Genomic DNA, 19248 nt, shown 5'->3' with positions numbered 1-19248 from the left:
TTCAGTAGTCTGAACAAACACAGAGAGAGAAGTAACGTAAACATAACCACACACTAAAATACCAAACAAGCATCATTTAGAAAATGATTAGAATTTTGAAAAATGCTAAATGCAAAAATGCGAACACCATTGAAGTCAATAGATTTTTCTTTGGCTTAAGTACTACAAGTTTTCGTTTATTTTGCAGTGAAGACAGAATAAAATTAGAGAGCTCTAATAACCAGACTAGGACTCAAAAAAAAAAATTCAGGTAAATCATTCCAAATTTATACCTACGACATCTCAGTCTTTTTTTAACAGCTGCAAGATTAATATTACTATTTTGCGTGTATAAGCTCCTGTTTCCCCAGAGTCCGCATGAGTTAACACCGGCCTTAGTGTGTTAGAAATCCCAACAGTGTAAATCTTTCTTTACAGTGTAACAAGCAAGTTTGTAATTTGAAAATTTAAAATAATTGAACTCTTCCACCTGAAGGTGTAACAACTTAATTTTCTTTTCTGCCATCCACCCAAAGCATTTATCCACAATCTCCCAGGTTATCCTCACTACACTTCCTAAGGGAAGAGTAAAAAAAAATCACCAGTTTATACATGAAAAATAAATAAATGAATAGACCAAGCTCAAGTGAACAGTTTGCCCAAGGTTACAGTCCAAGCAAGATGCAGAGTTAGTATTCAGACCTCGGCTTTCTTCCTGAATCCAGTACTTTTTCTCCCCATGGATTACACAGATACATATTTTTTTATCTGATAAAGATGGCATGTTTAGCTATTTTGAGAAAATCCCAATTTCAGAGATATTAAAATATATACCTTAGAATGAATAGAAATCAGTATCATTTTTTATCTGCATGGGGATTTGCACCAAAGCACTCAAAGGTATGGAAAAATGCAAAAGAAAAAAGTCAATGCAAACAAAAAAAAAATTTAGAAGTCAGACTGAAAATGAAAAAGAATACAAAACTGAAACTTTTCATATTGCTTTTCTAGGTTTCAGAGCACATTTTAACTTACTTTCTGTTCTTTACATTCTTAATTAAAACCTCATAGATAACCTACATACTCTGAAATACACAGTGCCCCCATAGTGCAATTCCTAAAAGCCTTTTCTCTGCTTAAGAAGCACAAGGAGAGATGTTACAAATCTTCACAATGGTATAGATATTGTGATATACATTATCTATTTTGTAGTCCCTAAAATTCCCCGCAAATCACTAAGTACAATTTGAAGAAGTTGTTTTTCACTATTACTCAAAATATTTTCTATCAAAATTACTTAAAAATAACAATAAAAATAAAATAAGCCATTTTCCCAAAGTAGTTTTAATTTGTATTTCTATCCAAAACTGTAAAAAAAAATACCCATGTTATTTTCACATTTCCCTGACTCAATCATACCTTCACTCCTCCAATTTCTCTAGCCCACAAGACCTACCCTAGATGTTACATCACCTAGAGGCGGTCCCTCTCCTACACAGCACTTGATTTTCCCACTCCACGAATCTCAACTAGATCCTGTCTTCACAGGACAGGTATTTGCCTATGGATTGACACATGTTTATTCTTTCTCACAGTTCTCAGCAAACTGCACCCAGTAGCACATGTTTATTGACTCAATAAAGCTCTCAAGATCATATATAGGAAGTACAGTAAATAAAAAAGAGGTTTAATAAGAGCATATTGTTTTCAAAGCCCAGTTTGTTTCACCAGTGTATTCCTAGACTCAGAACAGTGTTTAGCACATAGTAGGGACTCAGGAAGAAACTTTCGGTTTCTTTAAATGTGGGACATTCTGAAGCAAATCATTATCTTTCTTACGACATCTTGAAGGTGCACAATGAAGGTTAGCTTCTCCCTTTCTTCCCATACTTATAAACTGTATCCACTACATTTAAAGTTGCTCAATACTAAGGATCCTATTCATTAAAGCCACCAAACCATAACAACAACAACAAAAATCAATTGCACCTTTGTCTAGTGACCAAATGCCCATGACAAGTTTGGGGAACATTCCTTCCGACCTGTTTTAGTGACATGCTTTCTGAACTGATCAGAATGTCTGCGCTAATCTCAGGCTTGTTAGCAGACTACCTGAGTACATGGACAGTTTGGCTGGTGGAGTCAGAGTCCTAAGTTCCTCAAGAAAATGCTTCCACATGAAAGATGACCCGGCTGCCATGGCCTTTACCTCTGCCACTTCGTATGCAATTCTGGTTCGACTGAACACTTTTTTAGAAATGACTTCAGTCCCAATCCTGCAATTTTGAGCATAATTTAGAAGCAGTGACTCAGGTGGGATCAGAACCTACCAAGGGTTCTCCTATTCTTGCCTTAAAAAGAAACGTCTCCCAAGTCTTCAACCTCACTCTGCCCCAACCACCTCACATTTCTCATCTTAAAGTATTGAGGGAGAGACCAGAAAAAACGCAGAATCGAAATAACAGCCGGGGCACGTTTTCAGCATCTATTTAAGACCTGGTCCAACTTTTACCTTTTGTTCATCTCCAACTTAAACTGCTGAAATTATTTTAGCTCATTCACCGTGTATAAGAGGTAGGCACTAATTCATTTAAAGAAATATCCTTTTGTCTACAAAGTCTAGGATTTAAAAGGGCTAACCATTTTTATAGTCCTGTGAATTCCCAATTAATTTTTACTGCATAGCCATTAAAGCAATAGAATACACTTTGAAGGTCAATATGTTAAAACAGATATAAAAGTCTTCATATGTGATGTCACCTTTTTCAGGGCACAGAATGATCAGTCTGAAGTTCTAAGCAGACAATCCATGCTAATAAAAGAAAACACCTGGAGTATTGGCCAGCATTTACTTAATAAATAATCAGTGTGATAAGCATGCTTCAGGTAAGACAAAGGTGGATTTTAATCTGAAACTCATCATGGATCTCCAATGACAAGCAGCTGCATCACAAGATATCCACAATTATTTTTCCGAAAGTCTTCCATTGGTGACCATGTTGATCAGATTCCTACTACCCAGAAAAGCATACTTGATCACAGCTTCTCTCTTGCCTTCCAAGCTTTCCTGTTTACACACAAAGGACCAGCAATGGTAAACTGACCCAGCCTCCCTGTCTTGTTGGTGACCACAAGGCAGCCTCTCCATTCCAAAGATGTAACCTAAGCTTGCACAGATGGCCCAGCTCACTGCTATTGCAAGGGCGCTGGGTTTGTTTTCCGGGTGGGTACTACAAAGCGCCAGGTGTATTTATAGAAGGAAGAAAGGCTATATGATGCAGGGACGAGGACAGAAGATGCAGATTTTTTTTTCACTCGGTAGAGAAGTCTGAGGAAAGATCTGGATTCCACGGCCTGGGTTCTACTCCTGACTCGCCAGCTACCAGCTATGTAAACTTATTAAACACCCATTTTGGTCTGTTATCTTACGGATTCAAACAATGCCCCTTGCCTGGAATGACTGTCAGGATGACGAACGAAAACCTTGTATGTCAAGCCTGGGTCATGGTAGGCAATACGTAAAGGCAACCTGCTCTCCCATCCTCCTGTTCACCCAGAATTGCGCCTTAAAAATCACAGAGACTGCGGTATTAAAACTAAAAGGCACTAGCTGGTTGGCAGGAAAAGAAATAACTTGGGTGGAGACTCGCGTATTTACTGGATGATTTCGCTTAAAATGGAGTTAGGATATTGATAAGCAAGGAGACATATGGAAAAAGCATCCAGTATGAACAAAACTGGACCAAAAAAAAAACACAAACAAACAAAACCCAAAGATATCCCTTTATGTAAGCGCAAAACAAACTTCGGAAGCTGCGGATATCCTGTGAACCTCCTCTGTGGCCTCAATTTAAAAAACAGGAGCACGTAGAGCTAACCTAGATGCACAGGGTCCACATGCCACCTTGTCAGTTTCAGATTACTCAATTTTGAAAAACTCCTCAAATCCGAGGCGGCTGTCCAGCCTCCTCACCCGCCCCAGATGGATTTGGAAGTCAGGAGCGAGTACTAGAAGGGGCAGCAAGAGGAAAGTGGGAAGGTCTTGTCAAATAACTGAAAGACAAGGCAGTGGGTGAGGGGGCGGGGTAGAGCAATGTGGCAGAGACCAGGCTAGCGAGCCAGAAAGACAGAGGCTTCACAATAAGGGAAAGGAGGAGACTGCGACAAGCGCCCACTCCTGGTCGTCGTCTAGGGCTGCTGGCGAGGCCTGGGGCGCGCAAAGCGTGGGAAGACGGCAAAGGGGAGCGGGATGATGAGAGTCGCTATCCAAGCAGGCAAGCCAAGAGGTACCGGACCGAGCAGGTGCAAAGCCCCCAGACCCAGAACGGCTTGGGATACTCACAGTGTAGAGCAGGTTGAGTGCGCAAAGGCAGTTCTTGGAACACGCGAAGCCCCCGCAAACCATCTTGAAGCTTGTGGTTCCTGGCACTGCAGGTAGATCTGGCTCTGGCGGACGCTCCCGCACAGCCTCTTTGTCTTTGCCTCCGGGGCCTGGCGGAGCCCAAGCAGCAGCGAGGACACCGGTGGGAGGCCCCGGGCTGGGATAACTGTGCGCGGCGCGCCCGCGGCGACTCCGACTCGCTCGGGAACCTGCGATCGCCGCAGCTGGAGCCGGAGCCCCGCCCAGCCCCCCCTGCCTCACCCCGCGTGCTGATTGGCTGCCAGCAGGGAACAAAGGTAGAAATATGCAAATAAATGCGCTCAGCCAGTCGGGATCCGGGAGGGGCGGGGCAGCCCTGGGGCCAGAGGGAGGAAGCCGCAGGCCCCAGCCTGTGACTAGGTCTCGCTGTGGTTTTCCAGGAAGCAGGTGAGGAGAAGAGGGCGGGGTGCGATGGAGATCCGCGCTGGCAGGGAGAAAACAGGACCGCACCTCGCAGCTCTCGGCCCCGGCAGATGACGTGGCACCATTTTGAATGAGATTTTAAAATAAAGCACCAATCCTTGTTTGAATTAGTAAAGGAAGGAAGGAAGACATAAATGAATCAATGAATGAATGAATGCCAAAGATTTAAAAGAGCAAGTGAAGTGCAGAAAAAAGAAAGGAAGGTAATTAATGAAACAAGAAAAGGAGAGTATGAAATCTCTGCCTCTCTCAGAAAATGGGAAAGGTAAATCCTCTCTCAGAAAATTGTGACTCTTGCCAGGCAAGATTTAACCTACAGGGATTTGCAAAATAATAATAAACTTATGAATGACTTCATGCAAAAGAAAATCAAGAGGTTATTTTTGTTTTCAAATCCTGAATGTCAATGATTTTTTTCACGAGTGACTGAAAGTTCTGTAAATGACAGTCTTCACCTCAGCCAATTCATTATCACGTTATTGTCTAGTGTAGAAATGCATCTAGTATCCTCAGATTCCTGACCTATAAATTGAGTTATTAAAACAATGTCAAGCTTTTTGCACAGTACCTGGCACAAGGTAAGTGCTCAAATAACGAAATCTAGTATTAGTAGATCTAACAGTTTTGAATACCTACACTCTTCCAGGCACTAAAATAAACCAGTAAAGGTCAGGTTAGTTTATAGTACCTTCTACCAAAAAAGGTTCGTATGAAGACATTTTAAGATACATGGAACCTAAGAATTCGTGTTGAATAAACTATACGATAGCAAGTGCTAAATATATGTTAAGTAAAATATAGGAGCTGATTAGAATAATTCATCTCCTTGGAATTCTCTGCTCTCTCTTCTTACTTCTCCTTACCTCTCCAAACCGCACCACATCAAGAAGGCCCTGTTGATTCTTTAGCTTTTGTATTTCACATTAACCTTTTGTATACACCAAGAAGTATTCCAAAAATCCATCTGGGAAATGACCCTCTACCTCAAACAATACTGTGGTGCTTTGATTTCCATTTTAAAAGCCAAAGGCTTACTAAAGAAGGACTAACGGGGATCTCTTCTTCCTCTTCCCATTTCTGGAGGTCACCCACGTTGCTACCACTTCAACATATTTGACCAACTATGGCGACTTCCTTTCTGCCTTCTTTATAATACTCTCAACCATCTCCCTGTGGGTTTAGTCTCTTTCTCTCTCAGAGAAATGTCACCTATCAGTCAGGGATCCAGCAGAAAGGAAATGGTCATCAAACAGCATGATCAAAAAGAGTCTAATAAAGGGACTCTTCAAAAGCATGAACAAGGTCAAAGGAAGCCAACAACAGATGGTGGAGCTGCTCATACCTAGCAAAAGCAGGTACTTATCATTTCCCTGAAGTCTGAGGGGCAACTTAAGGGAGCAGTTATACGAACCAGGACCTTTAGTTGATAGGAGTTGGGCCTTTAATAGAGAAAACAGAAACTACAACAAATTGGGGGTGGGGGGCATGACAAACAAATGAACATAGTGGATTTCTCCTTGGGATTGGGATGGAGAATTTTACAAAGGACCATTTAGTTTCTGTGGGCAAGGAGCTAGATATACTACAAAACCATAGGTTTTTTTTTAAAAACCTATCAGAGAACTAGTGCCCCAAACACATCTAAAGTAACTAAAACCTGGGAAGTAATGAGACATTCTTAGAAAGAGAAAGCCCACAGTTGTTTTATCTCTTGGGGATTGGCTATAGGAGGAAGACTGCCACAGAAAGAGATAAAAAGAAACTAGTTGACCATTTGACCGTCTTTTAATGTGCAAATGTAAACTAATGTTACAGTTTATAATCCAAGTGTTGCCAGTCTGACAAAGGCTAAAACTCAAAATGTCAGAGTGTGGAGTAAGGACAGTTTTACTCATCAAGAAGGCCCCAACTGAGAAGGTAGAGGCCCTGGTAGTACCTCAAGTCCCTCTTAAGAAAGTACAGAGTTTAGGTTTCTTTTATGTCAAAGGAATGGGAGATGGGAGAGGCAAGAAATGATTGACCATCGCAGATATCTGGGGGCCAAGCAGGAATCCTAGGAATATTGTGCTGGATGGTGTGAGTTGGGTCAGGAAGTCTTTGCAAATCTTTGATAAACTTTCCTATCTCCACAAGCTGCAAGCAGAATTCCTCTAATGATAAGTGAGTCTATATGAAAGATAGAGAAGAAGCAGGATTGAACAATGGAATCAGAGAGACAAAGTATTTTGTTACACAGAGAGCCCCAACCACAAACTGAGTCTACAACGACTTGCCAACTCGAACCCATGGGCCTTCACCCAGTATAAGGGTTATAAACCTAAAGGCTGGGGTCAGACAAGAGTGTTCCCTCCACAACTGTATCAAGGCATACAGACTTTCTCCAAGTACATGCAGTCGCCAAAAGCTGGGTTCAGGGCAGGAAAGATGAGAAAATGCCCTACAAAGCAGCCTGAGACTTTAATCTGGTCTTGACCTAAGGTAGTGGCTGCAAAAGGCTAAGTGAGTTGCCGAAGAGAAAAATTCCTCCACAGCATACTGCAAGAGCCCATCAAGGCTGAGGGCATACAGCAGGATATGAAGAGGTCTCACAGGACAGGACTAAAGCCAAGGACGTCAACAGAGATCAAAGACTACTCTCCAATGAACAAAAAGGTAACAATTGATTTGTAAAGCACGGGTATCTCCCAAGGCTCAGAAAGCTGACAGCTGGGTTATAAAGCATAGAGATTTCTATGCAGACCTCCTTCCTGCAACAGGAAAGTCTTGGTAGTGCCCTTAAAAATGTTTGAAACCAATGCTGAAATGAAATCCTGACCCCGCTCAACTCCAGATGGGACTGACTCGGGCACCCACAGTAACAACCTGACAGAATAAAGGAAGTACTTATTATTTCCTGGGGTAAATATTCTTTACTTCACTCTCAATTTTTTTACACATTATCTGCTACACATCCAAAAGTATAAAAGAATTGGATGATCAAGAGAGAAATAGTCAAAAGAAAAAATGGACAATAGAAGCAGACCTAGAGATGGCCCAATCGTTAGTATTATCTAACATCTAGTATTATCAGACAGGTTCTGAAAACTCAACATGATCAACGTAGTAAAGGACTTCATGTAAAACACACAGGAACACAGGAGAACTTCAGCAGGAAGATGGGAATTATTGGAAACAATGAAAATGAAATGGGAAATACAATCAGAATAAAATATGATTTCAACAGCCTGGACACAACAGAAAACAAATTAAACTTTACAGTAGGTCAGTAGAAATTACTCAAACTAAAACACAAAGGAAAAAATAGTGAGGTGTGGATAAGAGCATCTGATATCTGTGGGACACAATGAAGTAATGTGTGTGCTTGGAGGTCCAAAAGGAGGAGAGAAAGAAAACGGGGCAGAAGGAATATGCAAAGAGATAATAGTAGGGAATCTTTCAAAGTTAGTAGGAAATAAGAATCAAAGAATGGCCACCTCCCTATTCTGTACTGGTCCGAGGACACTCAAGTCAAGGACACAACCCCACCTCTTGATGGGTAGGTTGCAGGTCATACTGCAGAAAGCACATAGGATGGGAAATGCTGTATTTTTGGAAAATAAAACCTATTACCTATTCAGCCCCTTTGCTGAAAAATTGCCTTTTTTATGTGAGACAAAGAATAGAACATTGGACTGTGGTTCTTCTCAGAGAGTTATATGGACCCCAAGCTATGAAATTGTGTATTTTGTTAAGTAGAAGAGGAACTTTTATGTCTATACAATAAATTTGTCTTTGTCCATAAAATTAATATAATGTATCTTTGAAATTTACTTTTTAAAGTAGGTCTTTAAGCAAATTGTCTTAATAGTTTTTAAATGGGAAGAACAAACTAAATCTAATCACTTGTACATGTATTTCGTACATTTAATTTACACATAATTCAGGATATTGCTACACTCATCTCTCCTTCTTTGTTTACAAAAAAAATTTTTTTTGAGCCAAGGCAAACAGAATTCTTCTGCACTAGTCCAGGGTCTCTGAGAAGTAGAGAGCAAGACTGGATTAGATGTGTGAGAGGTTTATAGGGAGAAACATCTCTGTGGGAAATTAGGAAAGGAGCTGTAGGGAGGCTGGGAGAGCAAAAGAACACAATTCAGGTCTGACCTCTGTGAAGGGGAGTGGGAAGAAGGACAGGAAAGAGGGAGGAAGACAGGGGGGGAGGAAAAAAGTCTTAGACCGCAGTGCAGTTTTAAGAAAATTTGGCAAGGCCAACAGGGATTCTGAGCCAAAGTCGGAATAATATCAGAGACATGTGAATGCCTCCCTGTAATGAGCCTGCTTTCATATCCCTGCCACACTCAGTCACTGGCTGGAACCATCAGTACAAACACTGACACAGATGTTGGCATGTAACACTGGGGTGGTTTCAATTATGCTCCCCTCAAAAGCTTGGAGAGGTGCATTTGCTTGAAGAATAATTCTAATGACATTTTTCTTTGTGTCCTAAGATTATTTCTCTAGCCCTATTGCAAAGCATCCTTCAATGTTTCAGTCTTCATCATTTTGTCGGGAAAGGAAATTCTTTAACCTCATCTGAGTGATCCATTTCAAGTTTTAGCAATCTTTATTTAAACACTCTTCATGGCTTAGATTTAGCTTGATATTATCCAAATTTTTTAAATTCATTTTTATTATTCGAGCTTAAGTAATTCAGCACTAGGACTTAATTGTGTTCAATAAGTCCTAAGCAAAATTCCTTCTAAGCCCTCATATACACTGTTAACTACCCTACCAGAAGACTTTGTAGATGTCTCAGAAATATAAATGTGAAATTAGATAAACGTTAAACTGTTCATGCACAATTTGTAGTAATGTAAAATATCAGTGATACATCAAATTTTAAATCACCTCAACTGCACTATACCTTGCAATCACTAAACCCCAGTATATTTCCTGAGCCAATAAAATATTATTATTAAATAAATTAAATACTATTTTTAAAAATGTTTGTCAGTAGTTTTAACTAAAATTGATCCAGTAAAAATATTTCTAATGATAGATATTTTCATTGCAATTTTTTTTGTCCATTATTCTTCTGATATTTTTCTGTCTCCTGGGCAAACAAAGGAAAGAACTGTAGAAGCTTTCCTTTGCAATGACCTGCCATCTTTTGGATTTAGTGAGTCATGAAAAGGGAGTTTCTTGGCCAAGAATAAGACAAAGAAGCTGATCAATAGCCACCTCTCTCTTTCCTTCCAACTCTATCTCCTTCTCTATTTTCTGTTATTCTTTTTGATGTTTTGCCAAACTTTAGCAATTAAATGCAACACATTTTTCCCTCAACATAGTAATATTCAGTCTCTCTTTTGCTATGCAGGATGTTTCACTATTTATACCAAAGGTCTTCAAATCATAATTCAATTTCAGAAGATTTTTTTTTCAGTCACAGATTAAACTTGAATTTTTTCTTGCTTTTGCTAGCTTTTTTCCCTTTTCATATCATGCCAATCAGACCAAAACATATGTGTATATATAACTATCTTATATAACATGGCACTGAAACCTCAATTCTGAATTCCTGGGAGTATTTTTAGTGGCATATCCAGCCTTTACACCACTGTGTACAATTCCAAGGCCTAATGGGCAAAACTAGCTTGAAGGACAGATAAGTCCAACCTGACCACTGATCAGCTGACTTTGATGAAGGGCAACATTAGCTTTAATGATGTGATGACCCGCTTACTTTTTGCCTCTTTTTCTAAACACCCTGTCTTCCAATTTTTCTTTATCAACATGTTAACCATGCATCAATGATATTACATTACAATTTAGAGTGAAGTGACAATAGTTTTAATGTTCTATGACACATAGAAACACTTTTTGGAAACCTACCCTACTTTGGTTCCAAGTCCTGAATCTTTTCCTTTTGAGTATTGTAGATCAATACGTATTGTAATTATTTAGTCCAATGACTACTTCAGTAAATTCATCTGAAAGCTAATAGTACTGTCTTAATGAATCCAAATATATCAGAGTAAACAGGAAAAGGAGCAATTAGTCAACTGAGTTTATTTAGGTAAGCTGTCATTATGCTTGAGGAAATGAAAGAAAACCTGGCATTTATCAGGTGACTATGTTTTCTTAAATTTTACAAAAATTTATTCTTCTGTTTCTTACCTATAAACAGTTTCTGAATTCTAAAAGTGAGATTGATATAGTCTAATGCAGCTCCTAGTGCCCTGGACATCATGCAAGCTGGAAACAACTCAGATATTCATCACTACTGAAATGGATAACTAAATCATAGTACATTTCACATGATGGAAACCTGTCCAAGAGCCAAATGAACAAAATACAGCTACCTCACAATATGATTGTCTTACAAACACAGAATTGAGTAAAAGAAAAAAGAAATACACGAAGGTATAGTGTATGATTCCATTTACATAAAACTCAAAACAAAATTTAATGACAGTATTTAGGATGAATGTTAAAGAATACAGCTATGAATGAAAATGATAACCATAAAAGTCAGGATTGTCATGCATTTGGGGACCTGTGTGGAAAGGCTGAGTGGGTGACTCTTGAGGTGTTGATAATGTTCCTGGATGATTACTTTGTGATTAAATTGATTACTTTGTGATGAAAAGAGTTGGGTGGGGGGAAATACTTAAAGCCTAAGTATGCCTAATCTGAGATTTTACATTAGTAAACAGTTACTACAGAAAAAAATAATAAAACCATCCATGTGTTTATAGAACTTAACTTCCTTGCAAAAAGTTTTCATTAGAAGAGTAACCATTTATTAGGAAATGTGGATAATAAGGTGACCTGTGTCACTTTAGAAGGCTTTCTATATTGGCTGTTACTGCCATAAAGTGCCAACTGTGTCTTCACAATTTTTTTTTCTTTTTAGCAAAGTCTACCAGGTACAAGTTAGGGCAAAAAGACAGTTTTTAGAAATAAAAGTGTATCTGAGCTAAGTCATATCCTGTTTACACAAGCTTGAATATACTAGAACACACTGTTTAGCACTTTCCTTAAATAAGAAGCATGGTAAATATTTTGACTTTATATACTAGTCAGAAAATGTTTTTATTCTTCTCTTTCATTTTACTGATGGCCTCCCAGTGTACTGAATTCTAGGTTGGAAATGATTTTTCCTTAGAAGTTTGAAGGGCTTTCTCCATTAAATTTTATCTCCCAGTGCTGTTGCAAAGCCCCAAAACATTCTGATTTCAGACACTTTGTTTACGACAATTTGTATTTTGTTCCTCTTTTTGAAAGCTTTTAGAATCTTCTGTTGACCTCAGTGTTTTGAAATTTTGGAGGAGCTCTTTAAGAAAAGGAACATCAAAGTGCAAGAAACAAAATAAGGTACAAAAGTAAATATTTATCTGAAATGCATACAGAAAGCACAACAGATTACACATTTTAAAAATAAATAATAAGTACTACAAACCTCACAAAGTCCTGAAAAAAATCATAAAGGTTTTATTAATTAACTACCTTACACAACACTGATATATTTTTCCTACTTTTTTGTCTTCTTACTCTTTGATCTCTTCTCTACATGACAACAATGTTGTAACATCTTCTACAGAGAGAAAAGAAAGATATTTGTCCTTTCTCTAGCATAGTTACTTGAAATTTTTACTCTGGTGCGTGGGGGGAAGGAAAATCCTTTGTCCTACTCCTCCGCCATCTTACCTCTCAAAATTTATCTTTCACTATCAATAACTTAGATTCTTTTTTTCTGCTTTAAAACTTATATTCATGCCCTGGCTGGTGTGGCTCAGTGGATTGAGTGCTGGTGTGGGAACCAAGGGGTTACTGGTTCGATTCCCAGTCAGGACACATGCCTGAGTAGTGGGCCAGGTCCCTGGTGGGGGGTGCACGAGAGGCAACTACACATTGATGTTTCTCTCCCTCTCTCCTTCCTCCCTTTCCCTCTGTATACAAATAAATAAGTAAAGTCTTTAAAAGAAATACTCACACTTACAATTCATTTGGAATGCTGTATAAATTTGGGGATACCCCTAATCCATATTATCTATTTCTACATGACACATCATCCCTAAATTTGGCAGCTTAAAACCATAGCCATTCTGTTCTATCTCAGTTTTATAGGTCAAGAATTTGCGTAGAGTTTAACTGGGCCTTTTTTTTTCCTGCTCCATGTGGTGTTGACAGGGTCATTTAATCACATGAGGTGGTGGCCAGGTTGGCCTGGCGGGTTCCTCCCCACAGGCTGGAGTTCAGCTGAGACCTTTTCTCTCTCCGTGCAGACTCAGGGCCACTCCATGTGGTCTCTGTGTGAACTCACCACGGAGTGGCTCAGTGCTCTCAGACACCACGTGGAAGCTGACAGCCCTCGGAAAGGCAGGTCTCAGAGCTGGCACAGTACCGCTCCTGCTGCACTCACCCGGCACGGCAGTCTCAGGCCAGGCCTGATCCAGGGGCAGAAAACAGACTCAATCCCTTGACAGGAGTAGCGGCAGAGATTTTGGGGCTGTCTCTATCACATCACAGTGATTGTATTTCAGTTACCTATTGCTATGTGATAAACCACCCCCAAAATATAGAGGCTTAAAATAACAATTAATTATCATCTCTCCTGGTTCTCTGGGTAGCCTCGACTACTCAGCTTGATCTTTTCTTTTCTTTACTTTTCTTTTTTCTTTTCTCCTCCCCTTCCTTCCTTCCTTCCTTCCTTCCTTCCTTCCTTCCTTCCTTTGTGATAAACACGGAGTGAATTTATTTTTCTTCTTTACAATTTTTAGTGTTCTCCAAGGTTTTATAATATTTAAAATTTAAAAGAAATATTTATTGATTTTAAAAATAGAAAGGAAGAGAGAGAGAGAAGGAGAGAGGGAGAGAGTGAGAAAGAAACATCGATTTTTTTGTTCTGCTCATTTATACATTCATTAGTCGCCTCTTGTACGTGACGTGGGATTAAACCTACAACCTTGGTGTGTTGGAACAATGCTCCAGCCAACTATGTATGCTAGCTTGACGTTTCTTACTTGAGACTTCCCATTCTGCTGCAGTCAGATGGAGGCTGTTTTAGAGTCTAGGATGGCTTCCTTACCGCATGCATGGACCTTCAGCTGGGATGGTTTTAGAGGTAGGGGATGGTCTCTCTACATAATGAGCTTGAACTTCCTCCTAGTATGGTGATCTCAGGGTACTTGGACTTCTTACAGGAAGTATTACTTCCTCTAGAGGGCATGTTCTAAGAGAAGTGGGAAGAACTGGCAAGGCTTTTAGGACTTTTTCTCAGCAATTACCCACATCACATCTACCATATTTTATTGGTCCAAGCCATGTAATATGGCCAACCAAGATTTAAGCGGATGAAAGTATACAGTAAGAAGAATTGAATACCAGGAGGCATTGGGTCTATCTCTGATGTCAGCTGTGATACCCTAATAAATTTCTTTTATACTGTATACTCTTGTTTTCAAGACATTATATAATATTAAATACCTGTGAATTGACAACACTTGGTAAATTCTCTTTGGTGTCCACGTGCAGTGATACTCGTCATGTAATTCTGCTTAATATGAGAAAACATCTATTTCAGTAAGTTGTGGTTGAGACAGCATTTTCCGTTTACAATTTTACACATCTAGTAATTGAAGGAATTTCTCACAGACTCCTTCTGACCTTGTAACCTACATTCTTTCCCTCCCATATTTCTTTTTAAAAATATTTTGTTAATTTATTTTTAGAGAGAGGGGAAAGGAGGGACAGAGAGGGAAACATCGACGTGTGGCTGCCTCTCACACACCCCCAGTTGGGGACCTAGCCCACAACCCAGGCCTGTGTCCTGACTGGGAGTCCAACCAGTGACCCTTTGGTCAACAGGCCTGCACTCAATCCACTGAGCCACACCAGCCAGGGCTCCCCCATATTCTTCTAGTGCTGAACTCCTTAAGATAAATTTACTAACGCGTATGACTTCTGGCACTGCATCTTCATGTTTTATGGGATGAGTTAACACAGTGGCAGTGTGAATTTTTCTGGAAGCCATTCCTATGTGTCGCTAACTAAATTATATATGGAATATATATAGAATAACTAAACTATATTTGGAAGTGACTGCAGGCTACAGAACTATATCACACTGAACCCAAACTAAATATATCCCCAACCCAACTTCCCCTAAATAAACCCAAATATGTTGACAGTCTCTGTCAGAACAGATGACAGGAGGGAGAAGACTGACAGAGGGGAAGCTGGAGTCGAGTCCGCTGATTGGGGTTTCGGCATTGTAGGTTTGCATACTTTACAGAAACGTTGCCTATTCAGACACATTGCTGGAGTCCCTTCTAAGGCCTTTGAAGAGGCCCATTTATACTCTTGTCCTCCCTCCCTGCCTGCCCTTCCCCCAGTTTCCCCAGTAGTTCAGGATAGCTTTCCTCTGGCTCACTGCTACACCTCTATAGCTGGTCTCTGTTCCCCAGATTTTGGTCTGCTTCAACCTGTTCTGTGTCCTGAAACAAGAGTAATTATTCTAAAACAGAAATGTGACCTGCTTGTCATTTTAGCTTAAAATCCTCAGTGGCCCTTTGCCATCTGTCAATTTCATGACCTGGTTTACAAGGTTTTTCAAAGCCTGAACCATGCCTATCCTTTATCCTAGTTTTTTCTCACTGACCTTCAAGAACTCTTTAATCCATTCCACTAAATTATTTTAATTCCCTGATAATCTTTTCCCTCGGGGCTTTCCTAGCTCCTAGGTCTGGATTAGGTATTGTGTTAGTCAGATATGGTAGGCCACACCGTGATACAAGTTTAACCCTACAAATGTTTATTCCTCCCACACACACAACTGAAAGTCAGAACAGCTGTCCTCCATGTGGTGACTCGGCCACCCAGGCGGTGGCTTCTCTCTTATCGCATCAGAGAGAGCCTGGAAACACACCCTCGGTGATAAAGCCTCTGGTCAGGGGGACTCATGATCCTTCTGCTCACAGTACCTTGGCCAGAAGGAATGAAATTGCTGGAATGACTGGCGAGCACCATGAACCTGGTCATGATACCTGTCTAAGCTACGTCCGTCTTTGACCACCCTCTACAGACCCCATCACCAACTTTTTAAAAAATTTTGATTGACTGCACCAAAAAAGATCTAAAACCGCAGCTTCTGGAAGAACCATTGGTTCTTGCTGGTTTTGTACCTCTCTTCAAACTTGACCTTGGCCTCCCATAGGGCCTTGCATTTCACAGCAGGTCTCTGAAGATGTCCTTGTTGATGACAGTTTTGTCCAAGGGGGTAGCCACAGAGTACCTTGTGAGCATGAGGTGACCGTAGTTATAAACTTCCACAAAAGACTTGATCTTAGACCTCTTGGCGGTTTTCCTCTTGCTAGTGGCAGCTGTTACCTTGCAGGGATAGCGGTCAATTCCAGAGCATGGCTATAGGGGCGGGCTATGTGTCATCATCAGTGGTCTTCACGATGACCACTGTGCATCCAGAGCAGCGTCCAGCCGGGATTCGCACCACCTTCCTGGGTTTCATAGACCCACTGGGGCCCAGAGCGGAAAGGACAGAACTGCGCTTCTCCTAACCTTTCACCCCGAGGGATCCCCATCACCATCTTTATCACACCTTTTGCCCAGGTCTGTTCGCGTATCTCTCTACCCTTTATATTTGTATATACAAATTCTAGGAGAGAAAGAAGTATGTTAGTCGGGTTTAACATTTTTTTCTTGCCTGGTACCCAGCAAATTCTAGACATTCAGTGAGTATTTGTTAAATGAATAAATAAATGCACAGAAGATTAAAGCTATCAAAAGTTTACTAGAAGACTTCGAACCCCAGCTTTCTATAACACTGAATGAATTATAAAACTCATTTACATAAACTCTTTCCATTGTGTTTATTATACTTCAATGAGATCATATGATTTCTTATGTTATTAATTCCATGTTAAAGATCATGAAGTTGAGGGACCACATAAGGAATTTGTTACAGGTCATACAGCAAAGTTGCTTTATTTTAATTCCAGATCCCATTCTCTGTCTAGGCATGAAAAGATTTACTCAGCAGGCCTGAGTTGCTCAAACGCTACACATTTCAAAGAAAAACCAGCTGTCAGCACTGCTCTTGGCCAGTTCCTGGGAGGTGACCTGAGTCAGCGGCCTGTTTCGCCTGGGAAGGACTTTTGTTTGCCTGAGGCCTTGGGTCATGTGTTGAGTCCGGTGGATACTTGTCTTGCTCTGGCACAGGCTGGGGGCGGGGCACTGGGGAAATGGAGTCGGAGTTGTGGTCACACACCCTGGCCTCCATGGCTCCATGACTGACCCCCAGTAAAAACCCTGGACATCAAGGCTAGCGTGAGCTCCCCTGGTTTGCACCACTTTGCACGTATTGTCACACGTCATTGCTGGCAGAATTGCTGGGAGCGTCCCTGTGCAACTCCACTGGGAGGGGACATCTGGAAACTTGCACCTGATCACTCCTGGACCTCTCCCCATGCACCTTATTAAAAAAAAAAACACACACACAAAAAACGTATTAAATAGAACAAATAAGGGAGTTTTAAAATCATCCCTATGCTTCTTGGAAAACATCAAGTAAATAACAGCACTAACCAATTATCTTAAGGCAAAATGCAGTAAATTAGCTTATGCTATTACCGTCTCATCTTTTAGAAAATCCTAGGAAATACAACTATTATATTTGTTCAGAGAAGTGGTTTTGACATGTGGCATGTCAAATGGAAACACCGTGATTTAGGCATCGGTAAATTTTGTCTGAGTCTAACTTGCCAACTAACTGGTCTGATTAAGGGGAATCTCAGGAGTCTTGCCTGAAATATCAGGACAAAAGTTTCCTCTTCTAGTAGGTGGGTGAAAACATGGAATACACGACCATAAGGAAAACAGCCTGAGGGTAATGATTGTGGGGGCAACTTTGCCCGAAAAGTCCCTTGTCCACCACGGATGAAAGTGAAACTGCCAAGACATGATCTGCTTGGGGAGGAGAGGTGGCCGATCCCTCAAAGGAGAAAGGCCAAGAGCCCCTTTATCAAGGGACTTTTATTGGGTTTGTTTGCACAAGAATACAGGTAAGGATCAAACAATAGATAGCATTCAAAGACACATGAGGGCTTTCTCAATCAGGGTCAGATAGCCAACGAGCCATAAAACTTTGAGGAACAAACTTCTTTCTTGGACCCTTATCATTTAAATGAGAGTATTCTAAACAAAGCAGGTTTCACAGGATTTTACATATTCTTTCTTAGGCCTGATGGGGGGTGGGGGTGGGGTGGAATCCACCTTTTCCAGCACAGGGCTGTACCGCCTTCCCTATCATAGGCTTTTAGGCTTAAGTGGATTAGAGCCAGGCAGCACCTCTCAGAAGCGCTGGGCTCTGGGGACTCGGGCTATGTCACAATAGCTGGGGGGTGAGGCTCCATCGCTGCTCCTCCCTCTTTGTCGAAGATCACCCCCCGCCCAGTCCTTCATGATGGCCTCCCAAGTGATCACGCCTGGCTTAGGTTGCCCCTCTCTGTGTGAGGAGTCGTACCATCGTGGACTAACTGACCATGCTTTGGGGGCAGGGGAGTAAGCTGAGGCAGCGTTGCTACCAGAGACAAGCTTTGTCTCCTGTGGCTGGCATTCCGAAGGTCGCTCGCTTAGTCTTAGCCAGGGGAGGCAGTTACAACTCCTGAAACCAGGCAGGGTGGTTCCCAACAAATGATAACACAGAGAAAGCACAGAAATAGAGTAAGAGGGAAATAGAGTCTGAGAGGCTGGGTTTAACTACTCACGAAGTCCTGTCCTTCCTCCAAACCTGCAGGCAGAGGAACCAACACCTGCTCTACAAAGGCCATCAAGTCAGATGTTCTCTTAGGTGCAGCGAAAGACATTTTAACAAATTAAATATCTACATTCCAAAAATACCTCCAGATCTAGACCATTTACAACAGTAAAGTACACAGATGCAATGAGGTGACCAATGAAACTGCATTCAAAAATCTGGATAAAACAAAGTTTGCATGATAGCCCATACATTTGTCATCTTAAATGAGTTAAAGTTGATGACTCTACAAGAACACTGAAATGAGTCCCCTTGTATTAGGGTTCTACAGAGAAACAAATGAATAGGCGGTAGATGGTAGGTAGATACAAAGTTCGTTTACAGGAACTGGCTCACACAGTTATGGAGGCTGAGAAGTCCCACCACCTGCCCTTCGTGAGCTGGAGACCCAGAAATGCCAGTGGCATCATCCAGTCTGGGTTTGAAGGTCTGAGAAGAAGTGGGGCCGATGCTGTAAATCTGAGTCCAAAGATCCAAAAATCATGGGTGGGGTGGGGACCCATGGTTTAAGACCAAGTCCAAGTCTGAAAGCCAAAGACCCAGGAACAATGATGTCCAGGGGCAGAATATAGATGTTGGAGCTCAAGCAAAGGGAGCAAATTAACCCTTCCTC

At 40.9% G+C, this 19248-nt stretch overlaps 1 protein-coding gene and 1 pseudogene across 1 annotated transcript in view; both read right to left on the bottom strand.

Annotated features, from left to right (window-relative positions):
• The window catches only part of TSPAN13 (tetraspanin 13), a 32196-nt gene extending 27597 nt beyond the window's left edge, over nt 1–4599 (bottom strand). Inside the window, exon 1 of the mRNA XM_037056268.1 lies at nt 4322–4599. Coding sequence (XP_036912163.1) covers nt 4322–4384 — 63 coding nt within the window. The 5' untranslated portion in view covers nt 4385–4599. The remainder of the gene's footprint in view (nt 1–4321) is intronic.
• Nucleotides 4600–15938: 11339 nt separating this feature from the next.
• On the bottom strand, nt 15939–16328 carry LOC118993746 (60S ribosomal protein L27-like; annotated as a pseudogene).
• Between the last annotated feature and the right edge of the window lie 2920 nt (nt 16329–19248).

The sequence above is a fragment of the Sturnira hondurensis genome, unplaced genomic scaffold (genome assembly GCF_014824575.4).
Source record: "Sturnira hondurensis isolate 20B ecotype Veracruz unplaced genomic scaffold, ASM1482457v3 Scaffold0008897, whole genome shotgun sequence".
NCBI lineage: Eukaryota > Metazoa > Chordata > Mammalia > Chiroptera > Phyllostomidae > Sturnira > Sturnira hondurensis.
Note: the sequence above shows the minus strand (reverse complement) of the source record. Positions and strands in the feature narration are given on the sequence as shown.